Source organism: Mus caroli, chromosome 16, assembly GCF_900094665.2.
Source record: "Mus caroli chromosome 16, CAROLI_EIJ_v1.1, whole genome shotgun sequence".
In the NCBI taxonomy this organism is placed as follows: Eukaryota; Metazoa; Chordata; class Mammalia; order Rodentia; family Muridae; genus Mus; species Mus caroli.
The window spans coordinates 10,803,515-10,825,761 of NC_034585.1; the positions used below are offsets into that span (position 1 = coordinate 10,803,515).

Consider the following 22,247-nt stretch of genomic DNA (forward strand, 5'->3'; position numbering starts at 1 on the left):
GATGGTGTCTTCGAGTTTTCATTGAAGTTACAAAGACCATGACCGCTGGGCGTGGTGACGCATGCCTTTAATCCCAGCACTCAGGAGGCGGAGGCAGGTGGATTTCTGAGTTCGAGGCCAGCCTGGTCTACAGAGTGAGTTCCAGGACAACCAAGGCTACACAGAGAAACCCTGTCTTGAAAAGAGAAAGAAGAAAGAGAGAGAGAGAGAAAGAGAGAAGGAAGGAAAGAAAGACAGACAGACAGACCGACCGACCATAAGCAACTTGGGAAGAAGAAGGTTTATTTCAGCTTACAGTTCAACATCACAGTTTGTCACTGAGAGAAATCAGGGCAGAAGTTAATGCAGAGGCCACAGAGGAGTGCTACTTAGTGGCTTGCTCCCCAGGGCTTGCTCAGTCTTTCTTACTGAACCCAGGATCACCTGCCCAGGGGTGACACCACCCACAATGGGCTGGACCCTCCCACATCAATCATGAGTCAAGAAATATGTACTACAGGTTTGCCCATAAGCCAATCTGATGGAGGGATTTTCTCAATTCAGAGTCCCTCTTCCCAAATGACTCTAGCTTGTATCAAGTTGATATAAAACTAGCCAGGGCAGGCAATAATTCAGGTATTTTTTAAAAAAATCAAACTTCATATAAATTAAGTTCTGGTTTTAATATTCCTTTAGATATTTTTTCAAAACATGAATGACTTTCCCCATAGGTCCATATACTTCTAGCTGAAAAAAGTTTAATGAGCAGAGCACATGGACAAACACCTGTTCTTGTGTTTTCTTTCTTCAGTGCTAGGATTGAACCCAGGACCTTGCACAGGAAAGGGAAGTGCTTTACCAGCAACATAGCAACAGCCCTTAGAGCTGGCCAAAAAAAAAAAAAAAAAAAAACCTATAGAAAGTACTAGAAAGCCCTTTCAGATTTCACAAATGAGAACTTTAAAAATACATCCTGAAAACAATAAATTTTCCCCAGTGGCATCCAGCAAGCGAGATGACAGATCAGCGTTCCACAAATGCAGTAAACCATGAGTGGCTGAATGCAGACACTCAAACATTTACAAGCAGTGGTGGTCTAATTGATGGCATTGGGAATAATACGTCGGTTACTCCACACACAGCTGAGGTGATGAGCCTGGTGTATGCATTGCATCATCTGCTGACTGCTTGTGCAGCAGCAGGAAGCTCTTCAGTTGTGGTTCTTGGCCCTGTGTCCTTCCTCACGTGGTCATCTAGAGAAAACACACAGGTGTCAATATTCACTGCAAATCCCAACAGGCAGACAAGCAAGCACATATGTTATAGGGCAGTGTGTTAGCATTTTGAGTTTTCCTTACAACATGTACTGTACTACCATGCATGTAGAAGTCAGAGGACAACTTGAGGGAATCAGTTCTTTCCTTCTACCACGTGTGTCCCAAGTATTGAACTCAGGTCATGAGGCTTGGCAGCAAACCTGCTGAACTACCTTTGTGAATTCTACTCATGTCTTAAACATCACTGAAGAAATCATAAATATTTAGTATTAGAGACTAACTGTAATAATTCAAGTGTTTCTTCATTTGGAGGGTAGAGGAACAAGAGGGTCTCACTATTTAGCCCAGGCTGGCCTTCTACCTCAGCTTGAGTGCTGATGTCACAGGCTTCCAAGCACAGACTCAGCTTTTCTTTTTTTCTTTTTTTCCCCTCGGAGTGAAGTGCAGCATGGAGCCCTGTGAGCCACTATCTCAGATATAAGGAATGGACTCAGGAGAAAGGACAAGTGTGCAATCAGCATTGTAGAACCAACAAAACCACTATGATTGCCTGTTAGCTGAGCCCTCCTGTGGAACACAAAAAAGGTGGGTTGTTTTCTATCTACTGTAACACTATCCAGGAAATGGTAGAAAGTACTTTTAAAGCCTGCAAGATGGCTCAGGGAGTAAAGATGCTGCCACAAAGTCTGACTCCAACTTTGATCTTTAAAACTTACATGGAAGGACAGAACTGACTCCTACAAGTTGCCCCTTACCCCCATATATGCACTATGGTCCATGCATGCACAAATACATATAAGTGTAATAAAAGTGATGACTAAATAAAATAAAATCCAAAGATAGGCTGGGCATGGGGAGATACACCTTTAAGACCATCACTTGGGAGGCTGAGGTAGAATAATAAATGCCATCCTGATCCACACTGAGATCTGCCTGTCTCTGCTCCACCAATGCTGCGGTTACAGGTACACGTGCCACGGTTACAGGTACACGTGCCACGCTGGAGGGATAGTCCAGTGGTTCACAGAACTTGCAGTTAGAGAACCCACGTTCAGTTCCCACCGAACACATGGCAGCTCATATGGTCTATAAGTCTAGTTTCTGGAAATCTGATGCCATCTTCTGGCTTCCTTAGACACCAGGCATGCACATGGTACACAGACATACATGCAGGTAAATACCACCCACCACCACCACCACACAAACATAAAACTTTGTTTAAAAAAAAAAAAGTCCGAGCCAGGCAGTGGTGGCGCACACCTTTGATCCCAGCACTTGGGAGGCAGAGGCAGGTGGATTTTTGAGTTTGAGGCCAACTTGGTCTACAGAGTGAGTTCCAGTACAGCCATGGCTACACAGAGAAACCCTGTCTCAAAAAACAAACAAACAAACAAAAAGTCCCAGTCATATGCCTATGATCCCAGCTAAAGAAATGGAGGCACGAGGATTGCTACCAGTGAGAGCAGCCTAGGATACATGAGAAGACCCTGTATCTAAACAAAGCTCAAGCATAAAATTTAAAATGAAGGGCTTTTAAAATTAAATTTATTTTTCTGTGTGTCTGTGTGTGTGTGTGCATACATACATGTGAGTGTGTACACAAAGGCCACAGCAGGTGCACACAGAGATCAAAGGACAACTTTTAGACGTAGGTTCCTCCCTTCTGTTGCACACCCATCATAAAAGCCTTAACTTTTACTTGGAACAAAATCCACCCTGCCTCAAAGATCACATCCACTCCGCGCAGGACTTAGTGGCAGTCCATCCTGCTAAAGGTGGGTGCCTGTGGAACCTCTTCCAGCATCTTCCACTAAAACTAGATGAGCTGTCAAGCAGGAGTCATGCGGCTGCTGCAGTAGGTGGACTCAGAGAGCGACCGGGTTACAAATGATATCTTATGGCTGAGGCTATTCTCAAGGCATTACGGAGAGGTCACTGTGTGTCAAGAAAAAAAATTGATGATCAAGAAAATAACTTGTAAGTTAGGCATAGTGATCCAAGCCTTTAATCCCAGTACTCAGGAGGCAGAGCCAGGTGGATCTCTCAGTTCAAGGCTACCTGGGTCTACAGAGCTAGTTCCAGGCCAGCCAGGACGATAGAGAACCTCTGTCTCAAACAAACAAAACAAAGAGAGAGAGAAAAGAGCTGGAACATCACTGTCCCTGGAGCTCTGCGGCCACCCTCATTCCTGAGCTTTCCCTGGAGCTTTCTGCAGAGGAAGTACCCAAACCCACTGCACTGACCGGCCTCTCTCTGCTTGCAGCACTAAGCATCTCCGGGTGACTCTCTTCCCAGCTTACCTCCCTCCTCCTTCCCCCCTCTTCTTCCTCCCTCCCTGCAGTGGAAGGTTATGAGAGATAGTTTAAAACTTTCACCTTATAAGAACTGACCCTGGTTTATGACCAGTTTTCTCATTTTCAACATTCTACTGCCATTAACACTAATATTAAAGAGATTCTAACATATTACAAAGGTTAGATCCCAAAACATTATTTTTCTTCATAATACTAAATTAGAGTCTTGTGGTTGCTGTGTTAACGAGCATTAATGGGTCATCACCATCCACCAGGGACAGAACTGAGGACTGTCATGCATTCCTCCTAAGTGTGCAAACTACCAAAGCCTTTCTAGGGAACTAAATAATATGAACTACATACTTAAATACGACGTGCTGTCTGTGAACCAGCAATTCTGCTTCAGGTACCACCACAGGAGAGATATCATTCTATACAGACAGAGATACAACCTTACACAGTTGTAAAACTGAAACCTTAGCCTTAGCTCATCAGTAAAAAACAGCTGTAGCAATAATACCACACTATAGAGGCGCAGACCCACTGATCCATAAGCACACTGCCTGGTAAGATACATTTGGATCCTTGAACACACAGAATTAGTCCCAAATGACTCGTAAAGGGCCAACATGAGTGTCTTCCATGGAAGAGAGGGGGTATGAGGAGTCAAGATGGGCAGGGCAGAGAAGGTCAAAGGCAACTGTACAGTCCTTGAGACTTTCAAGAGGCATTAGCATGGTTAGTGGGTTAGTATTCTACACTAGTGTCAGAGCCTTAGTGATTTCTGGCATGAACTTGGAAAGCCCCTACTCTCATGCTCTGGTGTGTCTGAACAGTGGCCTTGTGTTAAACTTTAGCCTGCACTGAGTCGCTATTCTCCCAGTCTTGGCTCTCTAGAAAGTTAGTAAAAGTTAGTAGAAAGTTAGTCTAACATAACACAGTCAGCTCAGCATCACAACAAACAGAGAATAAAACTAGTTAAGTCACAAATATCTTGAGGGCTTATCCTGACTCACAAGTATGTTGCTTTCAGAACTTAAGAAGCAGCAAGTCACTCAGAAAGGGCAGCAGCATTGGTTGTAGCAGAGCAATTAGCATCCTCCGCATTTCTTAAGAATTTACTTCAAATCCGTATCAGCTGCCTGAGCCCCACTTGTAAACACCCTTCTGAGAAAGAGCACCAACTCTGCTGCATGGGAAACACGCAGCTCACACAAGCAAACTCAGGACCTGCCGCTAAATCAACCATAAGCTCGTTTCACTTTATCATTTCTACCTTATTTATTTACTTACTTACTCAGCTTTGTGTTACCTTGGAGACGATCTCACTATGTATGCACCCCAGGCTGGCCTCAGTCTTCCCTGCCTGGATTACAAGTCTGAGTCACCATGCTTCGCTCTGAAAGCTCATTTTAAAGGGGAGCATTCTGAGCAGGGCATGGCTGTTCACACATCTAATCCTGGCACTCAAATTGAGGAAAGAAGACTGATTGATGGCAAGCTCAAGGCCAAACTGAATGAGAGTCAGAGTCTAAAATCTGTTATCTGTAGTTAGCTGTCATCTACCATAGCAAGTGTCCTGAAAATGTAACGGGAACTTAGACATGGCTTCTCTGCACAGTAGTAATCTTGTATTTTTCAGTCTGGGAAAGATGGGGAAGGGGGTCAGGGTGGGGCAACTTCTTGATTTCAAAGAAACTATACAATGCGCTGAGCCAGGCTGTTCCAAAGACCATGCTGATGTGAAAGTCAGGTTTCTTTCAAGACCTTGCTTTGAAATTGTATCTAAGCGCTTTGCCCAGTCAAGATCTCTCTCCCCAAAGCGCTGGCTTTCTGGAGGTACAGTAGTACAGGCTGATGATGACCAGAGCAGCTCCAGAGAACAAACCCAATGAAGCTGAAGGATGAGTAGCGGACGCACCTACCGTCGGGTCTTCTGCTGGGCTTCCAGCTGACATGCTTGCTTGCCGGGTGCAGGGTTGACTCAGTCAGAAGCACATTCTGGGCTCCATCTGGAGGACCACGCAAGAAATGGGCTAAAATTCCATACAATAGAGGACTATTTCAGGAAGAAGACAAAACCAAAATCAATTTACTTCCCAGGAGTAGGAAAAGCTTAAGACAATCACTTTAAAGGTAAAACAGAAACGGCCATCTAACTCAATAAACTAAAAAAAAAAAAAAAAAAAAAAAAAAAAAAGAGATGACCTAAGTGGCAAATGTTCACTCAATTTAAAAGTACCAATTACCTTGAGGAGATTTTTTTAAACCCTCGGAAAACACACTGCCACAATTAAGATCATCTAAACTAAAACAAAATTCCAATTAATCTACTGGAATTCAGCTTGTTAACTCCAAGACCAGCCTAAGATGTTCCTAGAACCTAAAACTGGTTACACATCCACTGTCCTGTCAAGGTTATGCTAAAAAACCATGTGGTCTGTCTTCATATCTTGTTGGCTGACAGCCAGCTGCAGACCTTGAAGATCTGTTTCTTAAAGCTCACAGATGTTTCTCTTCCATAAAGGGTGTTAGCAATCCCTAGGTTACATGGTTGGTATCCTGTTGACAATGTCAAGTCTCTAGCTATGGACCTTGCACATAGAAAATGGCATATGACTTAACAGGAGAGCCGGGTAATAACTAATATCTGCAAGGCTGCTTTGTAGTTTCCTCTTGCCCCTCACTCTACTACCACCATTTATGACTGAGAAAACCAGAATTCAAAAATGTGCCAGAGTTTCTCAGGAGTAAACAACATTTATACTCATAACCAACTCCTATATGCCATTTCTTAAAATATGTCACCAAAAGTCCTGTTAGTTGGTCCCCTGACACTGAAGGCTGCTCTACTGACAGCACAGAAGTGTTCTCTCTTCGCTTCTTCCAATCTCACCCCAGGAAATACAAGTAAATGCATTTCCTTTTGAGATATCCATCTCCTGCCCAGCTGATATAATGGTTCAAAGTATGACACTTCTATCAAGAACAGGGTCTAAACATCTTATGCTTGATTGAGCCTCACTCACTTCTACCTATGGGACAAGGTGGCAAGGGGCAATTACTTGCTTTCTTGGATCACTCTCTGAGGGTGGGGAAGCACAGCCTTTGGACATTCAAGCAGTCCCCCACACAGGCACATATATGAGGAACGAAGGAAGTCTGAAGCAGATCTCATGGCTTCAGTAGAACTTCCAGAAAGATATCCGGAGCACATGGATGTTACAGCAGCTCCTCCAGGACGAGGAAGGCACTACAGGCTCTCAGTGGGACAGACCCCACGCCTCTGCTCCTTCCACTCAGCTTGCTTGAGACTGCTAAAAGCTTTACTTCTGACCTAGCGTAGAATCTGCTTCAGATTTAGAAACATCTTCTAGATGTTCTCCTCACTTAGGCCACTGTTCCCTATCTAAGGTTCATGCCATGTTAATACATAAGTCAAACGCTATGTTAATACATAGGCAAAATAAGTGTAGGCAAACAGTCAGAGATCTTAAACTGCTTTACCTGGTAATTAGCACATTTAACATACAATTCGACAGTAAAGTTTATTTCCAAAAATAAGTTTTAAAAGGCCACTTTTTAAAAAAAAATTTTTTAGGTGTTGCTCAGTGACAAGCACTCACCTCGCATGCGCAAAGCCCCAAGGTTGACCTCCAGCACACACTCCCCCAACACACGTTCCTGAAGAAGCTCCCTCACTTTCTGGAAATAAAGCTGGTCATCAGTTTCCCCTTTTAACTTGTCCATCCGCAGCAACTGTTTCAGAGGCTATCAAAGAGCCAGGAAAAAAAAAAAATCTAACAGCTACTTGCTCCACACCTGTCAAATGCAAACTAACTTCTACTTGGATGGCCCTATACCTGCTTAGCTACTGTGGTAGTCTGAATAAAAATGGCCTTCTGAGGCTCATATATTTGAATCAGGGAGTGGTGCTACTTGAGAGGGATTTAAGAGGTGTGGTGTGGCCTTGTTGGGAGAAGTTGGGGTTTCAGAAGCTAGTATCAGTGTCCTCTCTCTCTCCTGCCTAGAGTTCCAGGTGGAGATCTCTCAGCTACTTCTCCAATACTATGCTTGCCTGTGCGGTGCCATGCTTCCCACCAAGAAGAGAATGAACTAAACCTCTGAAACTGTAAGCAAGCCCCAATTCCACGTTTTCCTTTATAAGAGCTGCTGTGGTCATGGCGTCTGTTCACAGCAACAGAACACTGACTAAGACGGCTACTCTTAGAATCTCCACACATTTCAAAAACTGTCCAAATGTTTACACCATTACCCACTGTTTTGCTTAACATTCAAATGTAGTGATTATTATACCCATGACCACTAGCTCTGTAAAAGGGGGATAACAGCCCCCTTAAAGATTTTTTTCACCAAATATGGATACCCCAAGTTAGATGGCAAAGGCTCTTCGTGTGGCAGGATTTCTCCGTGTACATGCACCATTTATGCAGATCATAAATGACCAGGAGGGAATGTAGTTCAATGGCGGTTTGTGAGCATCTCATAGACTATGCACTCCCCAGTCACTCTCTGGGGACACTGTAGAAAACTGTGCTGCCACATCTCCAGTGTCTACAGCAGTGCCCCACATTGTAGCAAGTATCAGATAAGTTTTGGCAAAATAGTAAAATGCTGGAAATCCATAACACAAGAACGCCATTAAAGGGGAAGATGTGGTCTGCATGGGAAGGAAGGAAAGGAAGCAGAGACAGCCTTCAATAGACACTCTCTCATTTTGTGTAGATAAAAAAAAAAAACTCTGAGACAAAATACAGTGACCCTCAAATAAGAGGAACTAAAGTGTTTGAAAAAGAGATGTATATACACAATACGATTCCTTCATACGTGGAAGGAAAAGCACACAGCTGTGCTTCGTGTGCTGTGTCTGAATGATAGATACAAGGGGAAATGCTCACCGTGTCACCTCTGGGCAGTGACAGCTATCAGTGGGCAGCAGCTGGGGACAATAGTACACTTTTCTATATCTCCTACATGGCTTGCAGCAAAACACCAATACTTGCATTATGACCCCTCAAAAGTGATTTCTCCTCACTTAGGCCACTGTTCCCTATCTAAGGTTCATGCCATGTTAATACATAAGTCAAACGCTATGTTAATACATAGGCAAAATAAGTGTAGGCAAACAGCTCACTGTACTCTCTCACACCTAGTGCTTCAAAGCTTTTCCTTCAGACAGAGCTCCTCAGCTGCCCAGCCCAGAGCTGGACAACATCTGGACGCCCACTGCAAATCAATGACAAAGTGCAGTAAGAAGCAGAGAAATATACAGTGCTACAGTAACACTCAACTGGTGCACTCAGCACTTATTTGAATAATTTTATTTATTTAAAATGCAGCATAATAGCTATTATGCTCCCTTGTAGTCTGTCTGCTTAGCTTGCTGTTAAAATCTGCTGTAGCCTTGTCATGTCAGCACAAAGACAAAGAGGAAAACATGAAACTATGGAACTAAGAAATGCTTCCTTTTCTTCTTCTCTAGGTCACCTGGATTTTATGCGGATAATCAGTTTTCCTGGAAGCTGAAATTCAATGCAGTGAGCACAAACTGCTCATAGCCAAGAGCCTGTGGATGGCTTTCTCCCTCCCAACTCCTGTGGGAACATCTAAACATGGCCAAGAAGACAAAAGGTGAACCCACAGAAGTTGAAGAGGAGAGGGAACATTTGGTGCAAAGGTCAAGAACCATGAAGCTGCAATTAACTGTGTGCCACTAAGAGGCGTGTCCAGCCACTGAAGCTGCAGCAGCACTAAGGATCTGACTTGCTCACATACACCGTGGAAATGTATTGCATGTTTTTAAACAATACAGTAGCTGCCTTAGAAAGATAGAGGGCAGGATAAAAAGAGTTTGGAAAGGGAGTGGCTGGAGAAAAACTAGCCAGGTGGCTCCTAATAGTGTCAACAGTGTGGCACCGGGCACTGAGACTGAGAGATAAGCAGAGGCAGAGCCAACAGTGCTGCTGAAGGACAAAGAAAACCTGTCTTTAACCTGCCTGTGGCTCTGCCTTTAAAGCCTGAGCAGCCACAAGAAAAGCCTGAGTCGGCAAGAAGAGCACCCTGGTATTCTGAACACATTGCATTTAAGATGCCACAGACACATGGGCCCAAGCAGGAAAGTGATCCGAGCCTATCTGCCCCAAACAGACCTCCCTAGAGGCTCGAGTATGGGGGTGGTATGTGAAAAGAAATGGAAACGGAAGACAGACCCTATGGAGTGTCCACTGAAATTTAAAGGAGTCAATGAAGAAAGAAAGACTAAGTAAGTCTGGGGAACTCTTATGACAGTGAAGAACCACAAGAAACATGGGATGGGAAGCTGTGTGGAGAAAAAAGAAGTCAGTATTACAACGTGCTGCAAAAACTCAAGACCTATACTTGATGCTAGGGACAGGACAGCACTGAGGGAGACTTAGTTAAATGGCATATATAAAAAACAGTTTGGGGGGGGGGNGGAGAGATGGCTCAAAGGTTAAGAGCACTGACTGCTCTTCCAAAGGTCCTAAGTTCAATTCCCAGCAACCACATGGTGGCTCACAACCATTCATAATGAGATCTGATTCCCTCTTCTGGAGTGTCTGAAGACAGTTACAGTGTACTTACATATAATAAATAAATAAATCTTTAAAAAAACAAAAAACAAAAAAACTAAAAAACAATTCAGGGCTGGCAAAATGGTTCAGCGGGTAAGAACACTGACTGCTCTTCTGAAGGTCCTGAGTTCAAATCCCAGCTACCACATGGTGGCTCACAACCACCCGTAATGAGGTCTGATGCCCTCTTCTGGTGTGTCAGAAGACAGCTCTGTGTACTTATGTATAATAGTAAAGAAATCTTTGGGCCTGAGCAAATCAGAGCCAGCAGGATTGGCCAGAGTGAGCAGAGATCCTAGAAATTCAGTTCCCAACAAACACATGAAGGTTCACAACCATCTGTACAGCTACAGTGTACTCATATACATAAAATAAATAAATAAATAAAAACAAATCTTTTTTAAAAAAAACTTTATATTAAAATATAATTATACCACAAAAACAAATGAAAAAAATCCATGAACTTTTAGAAGGAAAACGTAAGTCTTCAAAGAAGTTTTCAGCAAGGAAAGGTTTCTCTGAGCTGTGCACTCTGGCACTAGGTACAAGCTAACCAATTAACCAGTTAGGGACTCTGGAAAAATATAAGAGGCATTAAACCCAGGGAAGGAACTAAGAAATGACTCATGTAGAGGAGGAGAAGGAACAATTTCTGATGCAGACAGCAGAAGAGAAGGGGATGGTAACGTGAAAGCAGAGGGCAGACACAACAGGTCTGGCAATGATAAACTATAAAGCAGAGGTGGGGTAAGAGGAAGCTGACTGGAGGGCCCCTTTCCTCTGTTCTGAGCTAGTTCCTACATTGAAGTGAAGGAGGGAAGGAAGAAGAGTTAAATATGAAGAAGAAACAACTCGAAGAACAAAGCTTTACAAAGAAGAAAAAAAGATCAAGAGGCCAAGAAGAGTCATTCTTAGAAAGAAGGGGGAGGAGCTGCAGCAATGTCTCAGAGCCGTTAAGAGCACTCGCTGTTCTAGAGGTCCAGCTTCAATGCCCAGCACCCACGTGGTGCCTCACAATCACCTATAACTCCAGCTCCAAGGCCTCTGAGGGAATCAGACACGTATGTGGTGTACAGACATGCATGCAGACAAAACACCTATATACATAATTTTTTTTTAAGTTTGAAAAAGCCAGTTGGTGGTGGTGTATACCTTTAATCCCAGCACTCTGGAGGTAGAGTCAAATGGACATCTGTGATTTCAAGGCTGAGCTAGAACAGAGCTAGAGTTCCAAGACAGCTGGGACTATTAAAAAAAAAAAAAAGGAAGAAAGAAAGAAAGAAAGAAAAGAAAAGAAAAGAAGCTTAAAAAAAGAAAGAAGTAGAGGGCTCGGCCAGGGTCACTGCTCAGGGTAAAGGGCTTGCTGCACATACGCAAGGCCCTGGGTCAATTACCACCACTGAAAGAAACTGATGGGGGGAGGAAGTCCCCAAAGGAAGGAAGGGGTGGGGAGGGAGGGGAAGAAAGGGAGGGATGCAGGGAAGCAGGTTGGCTAAGTAGTCAGTCCTCAGAGGCCACAGTGAGCTCAGCTGCAGCAGAGACCTCAGATGTTTGGTCTACACTTCTTAGATATTGTAAAATGTGTAACATACAATAAACCTAACTAAGTTCCTGTTGGATTAAAATAAATCATAGCCAGCACTATGTCATCAGGATCTGATTATAACATGTGCAAACCTCTTTTTAAAAACTTCTTACATTGAGTTATCCTTTGATTCTTCAAAGGCATTTAGTTCGCGGATGAGAAACTGTCTGTCCAATGGAACTACAGGTTGACCAGATTCTGGAGGGAAAAATTCAGGAAAACACTGAGTCTATTAATCTAAAAGGCAAATTCAATTTTGATAATAACCATACCTCCCAGGTAGATACATTTCTCAGATTTTTGAAGAATGCTGACAGCACATTCAAGACAGATCTAACATACACATGAGTTTATGATGTTAACATATACCCAAACAATTAAATGTGGAGCTTAATTACACCTTAACACATACTTAGTTTTTATATCCTTAATTTGTGATTTGGTAATATTGTTTCTGCATCTAAAATTACAATGCTGGACTTCAGTATGTTTTATGAGCTGTCCATAGTTTATAAACACATGGTAATACTAAATAACTCATTTTAAAAATATACATTTAGGGCTGGTGAGATGACTTAGAGGTTAAAAGGCAGTTTGTCCAGAGGTCCCAAGTTCAATTCCCAGCAACCACATGATGGCTCACGACCATCTACAGAGGGATCTGTTGCCCTCTTCTGGAATGCAAGTGTAAATGCAGATAGAACACTTATAATTAAAAAGAAATTCTTTTAGTTGTGCCATAGTGGCTCATGACTACGACTAAGCCCAGCACTTGGGAGGCAGAGGCATGTGGATCTCTATGAGTTCGAGGCTAGCCTGGTCTACAGAGAAAGTTCCAGGACAGCCATGGCTACACAAAGAAGCCTTGTCTCAATCAATCAATCAATATTCCATTCATGGAGAGTAGTTCTAAGATTAAAATTAATTATTATATTTCTAGACTGACTCTCAGTCTAGCCCAGACTTGCTTCAAATTCAGTTATGTGTCCTAGTCAGGCCTTCAACTTCAGGGTGTCTTCTGACCTTGTTTCCCGAGTGCTACGTGTATGAGCCACCATCTTCCTGGGGAGAAGACTAAAGGCTAGAGCCAGGTGAAAGCACTGGTAGGTTATTGCCTGAAGGGAAGCATTCACTTTCCAGACAATATGGCGAAATAAAATGAGATTCATAAATAACTTTCCTGTAAATGTTTCTGCGGATCTGATTCATGGCAATCATTAAGTATAATGAGAGCAGCTAGAGCGGCCCAGCCATAGCATTCCCTATCCACAGGTACAAAGTCAGCATGCCCGAACTGCCAGTGCTTATTTTGCAAGGTTTTTCGAGACAGGGTTTCTCTGTGTAGCCTGCAACTCACTCTGTAGACCAGGCTGGCCTTGAACTCAAGAGATCCGTCTGCCTCTGCCTCCCAAGTGCTGGGAGCTCTGGCAAATAAATGTTCTACCACTGAGCTACAGCTATTTTATATTTTGAAGCAGTGTCTTTCTGCTTTAGCCCCCTGAGTTTCTCAGACTATAGGCATGAGCAAGCATAGCAATCTAAAACACTAAAACAGTTCATATGAAACAGCACTGTCATGATTTCATCCTAGGGACACTCGATTCCAAGACACCTAACTGACACTATTTTCAATTTTTTCCCCCCTTTTTCTTGCTCTCCTCTGGAGTGTTAAAGGTTTATAGCCAGCTATAAAAAACTGAGGGAAACAGACAGTGGTACCATCTTTAGAGATCCTTCAGCATGGCAGAATCACTATCCTTTATGAGAATGTATGCTTATATCACATGCAGAACTTTGTCTTATTTGAGCTCCCAAAAAGCCTCTAGACTGAGGGGTCCCTGTCCTCAGCCGGCTTCGACCAATAATAAAGAATTGCTGTACAGCCATTGGCTGAGTGGGGAGACAGGGCAGGACTTTTAGACTGCTCCGGCAAGAGACTGAGACGGGCGAGGGGGAGGCGAGAATCACCAGGACTAGGAGGGAGGAGGACCGGACTCAAGCGCCGCAAGAGGAAACCATGCAGCTATGCGGGTGGGAAGGAATGAGGACCCTATAGGGTGAGCTCCCCAGAAGGCAACAGGGTAGCAGAGATGAAATATAGACTCACCGGGCAGTGGTGGCGCACGCCTTTAATCCCAACACTTGGGAGACAGAGGCAGGAAGATTTCTGAGGTCAAGGCCAGCCTGGTCTACAGAGTGAGTTCCAAGACAGCCAGGGCTACACAGACAAACCCTGTCTCAAAAAACCAAAAATAAATAAATAAATAAATAGAAAGAAAGATGTTAACTCAGGAATAAGCAGAGGGGCGTATGTGCTAGTCGTGGGGGAAGTTTAGAAGTGCCCAGCCATTGAGCTAGTCAAGGCATATCAAAAGTAACTGAAGCGTGTGCGCATGTGCGTGTGCATGTGCGCGTGCGTTCTTTCATTTGTGAATCCAGAGAGCTCTTGGGTCAAAGCGCTCCTACCACTACAGAGAACCTGCAGTAGAAGGTCCTAGCTCTTTTACCAACAGCATAAAGCTTAACAGAACTTGTTCATGCTATGACAAGAGCTCATGGATATTAAGTGTTCAGTCAACTGCCTGACACAGTAATGAAATTACATATTCAGGCTAAATGCTTTCTAAGAATTAGGGAAAAAAAGGAGATCTTTTCTCCAGTGTTGAATAACCACTTACCTGCTATGAGGACAGAGGCTGTGTATTTATATTTATTGAATTCCAAATACTCCCTAATTAATTCATTAATTAGAAGGTTCTCATGAGACAAAGACGGTCGGGGTTCACGATCATCATCCAGGGCATTGAAAACTTCAGCACGGATCCTTGCTTTTAAATGTCCTAACACTCCCCTTTTTTCCAAGGTGTCCTTTAAAACTGTTAAATAAATATAAAATATAAATGCTTCTGTTATAGTGTAAGTGTTGATATTTCAGGTACGTGCTAAAGAATAATGTTTAAAAGGAGAATGACACAAATATAGCTCTTGATTCAAAGAGACAAGCGGAACAATGACATCAGTAATGATCCAATCAGTATTTGTGCAAATTCATCAGTGCTGTCACTTTGGTTAGGGACTATAGTTGAGTGGGAGAAAGGTTGAGCACAGTTCGCTCACACCCACAGCTCCCACGTGGGTTCAGACAGTCCTTTAACCCAGGATGGTTACAGAAAACCACCTGCCCTCCACAAAAGAGGGATGTGTCACCATTACTATTAATGCAGAACAACGTTTGGAATCCATAGTGTTGGGTTGTTTTGTTTTGTTTTTTGAGACAGAGTCTATGTAGCTGTGGCTGTCCTGGAACTTACTATGTATACCAAGCTGGCCTCAAACTCATAAAGATCCAGCTGACTCTACCTAGCTGAATGGTAGCACATTCCTATAACCCTAGTACTTGGGAGGCTGGGAAGTCTGATCAGCCTGGACTTCGTACCTAGGCTGTATCCCACGGATAACTTCTTATTAGGCTGAACATGACCCTGAACTTCTGATTCTCCTTCTTCTATCTCACAAGTAGGCTGTGATGGGATTATAGGTGTTCATTACCACTCCCAATGCCTGTGTTGCTGGGGATTGAACCCAGGACCTCACATATGACAAGTAAGCTACATTACTAGCCCAACAGTAGGATTTTGAAATGCCCAGCCTGGTTAGAAATGTAACATAAGGGGCTGAAGAGATGACTTAGTAAGGAATGTGTACTGTTCTTGCAAAGGACCTCAGTTTGCTTCCTGGTACCTACGTGGGCAGCTCATAACCATCTGTAACTTCAGGGGAACTCCAGGCCCTCTTCTGACCTCCTCTTGTACACATGCACACACACACACACACACACACACATGCGCGCAACACAACAGCTGAGAGGGGGAGACGGAGAGAGGGAGAGAGGGAGGGAGTGAGGGAGAGAGAGAGGGAAAAAGAGAGAGAGAGAAAGAGAAAGAAAGAGAAACACAAAAATAAATCTTAAAAAAAAAAAAGAAATGTAATGAGACTCTAATAAGGGACTATACCACCGCTAACTTACGGAGTCAGGAGTATGCATGTCAAATGTAACCTTATGTCTTGAAAAGGTACACTGTGACAAACATCAAAAGTTGAGATAAATATACAGACTTAGTATAGAAGATGGGCTAGGGTTGAGCTGTCATCATCCCTTAACAGTAATATGGAACCTTCCTTTCTCAAATAATCTTTTGTGACTAAACAGCAATTTTAGAAAATCAACATAATGCCTAGAATACAGTTAAGAACTTACTAAATATTTATAATATAGTACCTTACATTATTGATGAAAACTGTAGGTTAATAGTGCACTTTGCTCTGCCGATGGCAAAGGCATTAATATGCCATAATAATTAAAACCCATAAAGCAGTTCGGAAACATTTAGGTACATATAGCAGAGTTTCTGATCTTTAGTAACTAACAACAGTCCTTGGCACGTGATCAAGGATAGACACTCTTAGACTTTTCACTTTTCTTCTCCTTTATTTCTAAAGCACTCCTTCAACCTTTCTACAGGTGTACTAGTTGTCAACCAATTATACTCTGAAACAGGTCCATAAAAGGACAGCTTTATCTTACTTAAGATCATAACCCAATCCCTGTTCTCTAGTTCCATCTTTGGAAATTGAGGGAAAGAGTCTTTTCTACTGGCAAGCATCCTGTCCCAGTTACCCTGAAGTACACACAGTACAAACGTTGCAGAAAACGCAAAGTGATGAGCTGGATTTGGGAAATGTAGCATGTCCTTCATACTTGGTGGCAGATTCCTAAGCCAAGCCTCAGCTGCCTTCTCCGAGGTAATGAACTCTACTTCCCAGAGAAAGTGCTAGGTGAAATGGAAGAGTCTTTTAGACCAGTAAAAGCCCATAAAACGTAAGATCACTGATTAGGAACAAGTTTTTGTTACTTTTCTCTCGGACACAAAGCACACCAAGAACCAGAGAACGCAGAAACACATATATAAGGAGGCCCCCTCAATTTGTAGGGATAACCTCTGGGCTCGTTTATCATTTTACTACTTGTAGCCTTATGCTTACAATGCTATTAGTATAAAAACGCCTTCAGGAATTGGTCTTAACCCAACGTATTTTCCATAGACTTTATCTTGAAGTCCTATGAAAAGTTTATGCAATATGCATGTGCTATGTATACTCCCATCCCCAGAACAGCTCACTGACGCAGGTGAAGTCCCTCCTGGGGACCGAGGTCTGTCTGCTTTTGGAATGCTCACCAGCAGTGTCCCCAATACATATGCAGTCAATAGTTACTACATCTCAGTCTCCAAACTATTCCATTTGGTTCTCTCCAGATTTCCATTACCGTTGGCTTAGTCTCTGAATTCCTTGATACTCAGAACTAGGTTTATTCTACGGGAAGCAGAATGGCATGATTAAGACCCAGTGCACCTTATGGGGTTTCCACACGAGTCTATTTCTATATAAATCATCGTGGATGAAATATTCCAACTCTCATGTATGAAATGGACATAGCGTTGCTACACAGAATCAAGTTGGATGAGTTGTTAAGGGTCTGATAGAATCACATACTGAACCTTAACTCCAATTACAACTCAAAGGTTAACTCTAATTACTATTCAGAGTTAACAGTATACACGTGTTATTGATGTCTACTTCTTGTTTTTGTAGTCCTGGGGATGGAACCTGCATGCACCCTGCACACAACCAACCATTTTGGAAAACCTCTTCCGAAAAATCCTGAAGAGCCGCCAGGATGGACAACTCTGTCTCAGATTTCTCCCAAAGGACAAGGAGGACCTAGCCATACGTTGTCGTCCGGATGAGCTAGCCATGCAAATCATTGAGAAGTGTGTCTGTCACCAAATCGTGGCTGTGGTATTGTGGTGGTCAGCTCGGAACGCAGGCCTTTGGGCGCTGTCTGCTCAGTAGGGTTCTAAGAGGAGACAACAGATACCAGGCCCTTCCTCCAGCGCAAAGGCTGGCCCTAACAGCGCATGCGCAAAGGCCGTCCCTGGTGGGCCCTGCCACCCTAGAACGACCCTGGAAAAAGATGAGCCAGTGTCCCGCGCGCTCTCCTTCTGTCCCATCCCTATCATATACGGAAGGTTCGACACTTCCCGCAACCGAGCATGCCCTCAATGCACTCACCAGCTTTCAGCTCCGTAACAGTCGCCATCTTTCAACGGCTGCTGGTGCCACGCCTCTCCAGTACGCACAGTTCTCGGCGCGGCCTCCAACCAATAGGAGTATGGCTCTGCTAGACCGCGTCTGTGCCTGCGCTCCGGTGATTGGCGAGCCGCCACATGAGACTCCTCCAATCAGCGACCGTGTGAGGCGGGTTACACTGCAGAAAAGCTTGGAGCCAGAGCCAAATTTATACCCCACTGCTTTGCCTTTTGTCGCCGCCCAAGTCCTAGAGGTCAAGGTGCTGATTGTTCACCTCCCCTCCCCTCAGCTTGGCAGGCTTCGTGTTCAGTCCGAGTCCCAGACTCAACCCAGCGTCAGAATTACCTGGAAGACTGGTTAGAACAGACTGCTCTGACCCGCCCTTGGGTCTTTCTGAGGAGAGGACCAAGAGTTGGTTTTTCTGTCAACTTCCAGAATGCTGTGGATGGATGCTGTTAGTCTGAGAAGTGCCACCTTAAAAATCATCTTACACGGCACCCACTCGAAGGTGAACACTAGGAAGTCTTTACACGCCTCAGGTCAATGATGCCCGTTTTACAGAGGAGGAAATTGAGTGTTCTGAAGGAAGATCACCAGCAAATGGTGGAGCAGGTGATGACCTAAACCCAGGCCAGCGTCTCTTCAAAGCTTGCTCTCTACACTAGCGTTAACACCGAGTACATTTGGAATCCTTGAGTTATTTGTGGAAACAGCTGATAAAAGATTAAGAAGAACAAACATAGGAATAATACATTCAAAATGATGTGAGGCAGTATAATGGCAGTTGGCTCTCCAGGGAGTCTAAGACACTGGACCCTTAAAATTCTGGACAGCCCAATAGTGGAAGTCTAAGAATGGATGCTAGTGAGCATATTTTCGAGGAAGTGAACTGTAAGAAATAGAAAATATAGACTTTAAAAGAAATCATTGGGTGTTTGTTTGTTTTTGTCTCATCATGTAGTCCACGCTGTCTGGGCATTCACTCTATAGCTCAGGCTGACATTGAACTAACAACAAACACTCTACCTGCCTCATTCTCAAGGTGATGAATGCCCCTATACTGTCACAACTTGTTTTTGTTTTTAAATTTGCCTCAGGAAGATAGATGTGGGCTGGTGAGATGCTCAATGGGTAAGAGCACCTGACTGCTTTTCCGAAGGTCCAAAGTTCAAATCCCAGCAACCACATGGTGGCTCACAACCACCTGTAACGAGATCTGACTCCCTCTTCTGGAGTGTCTGAAGACAGCTACAGTGTACTTACATGTAATAAATAAATAAATAAATAAATAAATAAATAAATCTTTAAAAAAAAAAGATAGATGTATGTTCTTCCTAAGATTAGCTTTGTTTTGTTTTTTTCTGAAGTGCACAGGGTGGCTTTGAATTAGCCCTCCTTTCTTTAGCCTCCCAAGTGCTGAAATGACAGGAGTACATCACCATATCAGGCTCCTGAGATATTTCTTAAAGTGGGTAGCAGTTTTAAAGTTTGAAATCCATTTAGAGGAATGGCTCAGTGAATAAAGTTCTTGCTGCATAAATTTGAAGACCCGAGTAACCTTAGAAACCTGTTCTGTAACCTTAGAATGGTCTTGCTCAGTTAGGCTTTCCTATTTTGTGAAATCATGGTGCCTGAATACTTGGTCAGTAGCTCAGGAAATTAGAAGGATTAACCAATTCTACAGGTGAACAGCACTATTGAATATACTGATGAGGAATTCCAGAGGCAAAGCAGAATGTGATTTAGTATTCTCACCATGCTCACCAAAAATAGATACAGAGCCGTCATCTCAAATTTTCCCTTAACCTTCTTAACCTCATTTCTTCCTTAACCTTCTGGGGTCAGAGTGGGCTCCGCCTCTATCTTGGGAGTGAGTAGGGTCGAGAATGGGGAAAGGCACAAATTAAAAGAAAGTTTCCAAGTAGATATACATGACACTGGCCCACTCATAATGCCAAGGTTATATCAACTTTTTAGAGACAAGAGTTCTCTGTGCCTGGTCCCTCTTGGGGTCAGTTGGAGCTTGGGTCAGTCATGTAGGATTCCCTTACCATGGAGCTTCCCAAAGATGGGGAGGCTGTGCTGAGGCTGCTTAGAAGACCACCTTTCAGGCTGGCGAGATGACTCAGTGGTTAAGAGCACTGACTGCTCTTCTGAAGGTCCAGAGTTCAAATCCCAGCAACCACATTGTGGCTCATAACTATCCATAATGAGATCTGATGCCCTCTTCTGATGTGTCTGAAGACAGCTACAGTGTTCTTACATATAATAATAAATAAATCTTTGGGCTGGAGTGAGCAGAGGTCCTGAGTTCAATTCCCAGCAATCACATGCTGGCTCACAACCATCTGTACAGCTACAGTGTACTCATATACATTATATAAATAAATAAATAAATCAGAAGAAGAAGAAGAAGAAGAAGAAGAAGAAGAAGAAGAAGAAGAAGAAGAAGAAGAAGAAGAAGAAGAGGAAGAAGAAGACCTTTCCCCTTCCCTGCAGTGTTAATTGCAAGAGTGCTCTCTCGAGTCTATAGCACACATGAGCCCCCTCTGGAACTTCCCAAGGGATCTGGCACTCTATTCTAGTGACAAGTCAGCTTCCTCTGATCCCCATCTGGCTCCATGCCCCAAGGTGTGCCAGGTGACTCATGGATCAGTCATGTCACAGCAGAGGGTGGCTTGCATTGTACCTGGAACCAACAGAAAGGCTGAACTCAACCAACAGAAAGGCTACACTCACCAGCATCATGACATTGAGGACTGTCTGCTAACTCTGTCATCTACAGCAGGTGCCCAGGCCAGCTGCATCAAGTGACAGAAAACCCTGTCTATTTCACCTGTGTCTTTGAGAGTATATATTTGAAGAATGATGGGACTGAATTCTCACAAGGCACTTCACCCTATAGATAAAACATTTATAGAATATAAAGTCACTGACTCAGCAAAGCAATCAGAACACTAGGGAGAGGTGACATTACATTCAGATTTTAATGAGCCTAAAGGTGCCAGTTTTCCCCACTACAGTGAGACCATGGAATTCACAAGGAATAGAAACAACATTTAAATGTTGTCAAGAGGAAGTTTTAGAGTGAAATTTAGTTTTGTTCTGCTTAGGTATTTGATTTTATTCATTTGTTGTTAAATGTGGATATTTATATTAGTCCGTTAGAGCAAACAAAATGGTTCCTCCTGGTAAAGTGATACCTTGTGCCTCTTTGACCATCCAGCCATTTTGATAGAGCAAAAAATTTATTTAAAGCCTTGTTTACCAAGTGATTTAAAGATTAAGAAATTCTTGTGGTAATTCTTGCTGAAACGCAAGCTGTAGAGGAAAACAGACCAACAAAGCAGTGGGCTGGGCTCAAAGGAGTTTAACACCATTTCACCAAGACTCAGTAGTTTCCTTCTAGGAGAGGTGTTGCTATGAGAGGCTGGAGAGAGCTGGAAAAATCCTCCTGTAGGTGGAAATTTACAAATATGGGCAGCAGCTTTTGGAAATAGCAATTTCTCTGAAGACAAGCCAAGGCAACTTGTGCAAAGATGGCATAGTGCAGAGGCTGGGGGATGACTCTATCAAAAGACTTGTTAATTCAAAGGCATCAGCCAGACTCCTGAGGGTTTCACTTTTTTATTTTTAAATTGAATATTTTCTTTATTTACATTTCAAATGTTTCCCCTTTCCAGGTCTCCCCTTCAGAAGCCCTCTATCCCATTCTCTCTCCCCCTGCCTCTATGGGGGTACTCCCCCACCCACCCACTTCCTCATGTCCTTCCCTACACTGGTGCATTGAACGCTCTCTGGCCCAAGGGCCTCTCCTTCCAAAATGTCCAACAAGGCCATCCTCTGCCACATATGTGGCCAATGCCATGGGTCCCTCCATTTGTAGTCTTTGATTGGTGGTCCAGTCCCTGGGAGCTCCAGGAGACCTGGCCTGTTAAGACTGTTGCTCCCTCCATGGGGCTGCAAACCCCCTCAGCTCCTTCAGACCCTTCTTCAACTCCTCTACTGGGGACCCCCACGCTCAGTCCAATGGTTGGCATCTGTATTTGTCAGGCTCTGGTAGAGCCTCTCAGGATACAGCCATATCAGGCTTCCAGCAGCAAACACTTCCCAGCATCCACAATAGTTTCCAGATTTGGTGGCTGTATGAACTGGCTGGTTCTATGTGTCAACTTGACACAGGCTGGAGTTATCACAGAGAAAGGAGCTTCAGTTGAGGAAATGCCTCCATGAGATCCAGCTATAAGGCATTTTCTCAATTAGTGATCAAGTGGGGAGGGCCCATTGTGGGTGGTGCCATCCCTGGGCTGGTAGTCTTGGGTTCTATAAGAGAGCAGGCTGAGCAAGC

At 43.6% G+C, this 22,247-nt stretch overlaps 1 protein-coding gene across 7 annotated transcripts; it reads right to left on the minus strand.

The window, feature by feature from the left end:
• Nucleotides 1-265: 265 nt before the first annotated feature.
• On the minus strand, nt 266-17,977 carry Fopnl (FGFR1OP N-terminal like). Of its 7 annotated transcripts, XM_029470701.1 has the most exons (6): nt 17,882-17,977; nt 14,428-14,625; nt 11,863-11,947; nt 5,472-5,609; nt 3,914-3,981; nt 266-1,232 (listed from the first exon to the last, which is right to left on the minus strand). In XM_029470701.1, the coding sequence occupies exons 1-6, from the start codon at nt 17,907-17,909 to the stop codon at nt 1,153-1,155; spliced, it is 597 nt and encodes a 198-aa protein (XP_029326561.1). In that variant the 5' UTR covers nt 17,910-17,977; the 3' UTR covers nt 266-1,152. The 7 variants fall into 7 exon arrangements, 6 of the variants coding, with proteins under 6 accessions (XP_029326561.1, XP_021040537.1, XP_029326563.1 ...); XM_021184878.2 differs by lacking the exon at nt 3,914-3,981 and having other exon boundaries at nt 5,476-5,609; XM_029470703.1 differs by lacking the exon at nt 14,428-14,625 and having other exon boundaries at nt 17,882-17,961.
• Between the last annotated feature and the right edge of the window lie 4,270 nt (nt 17,978-22,247).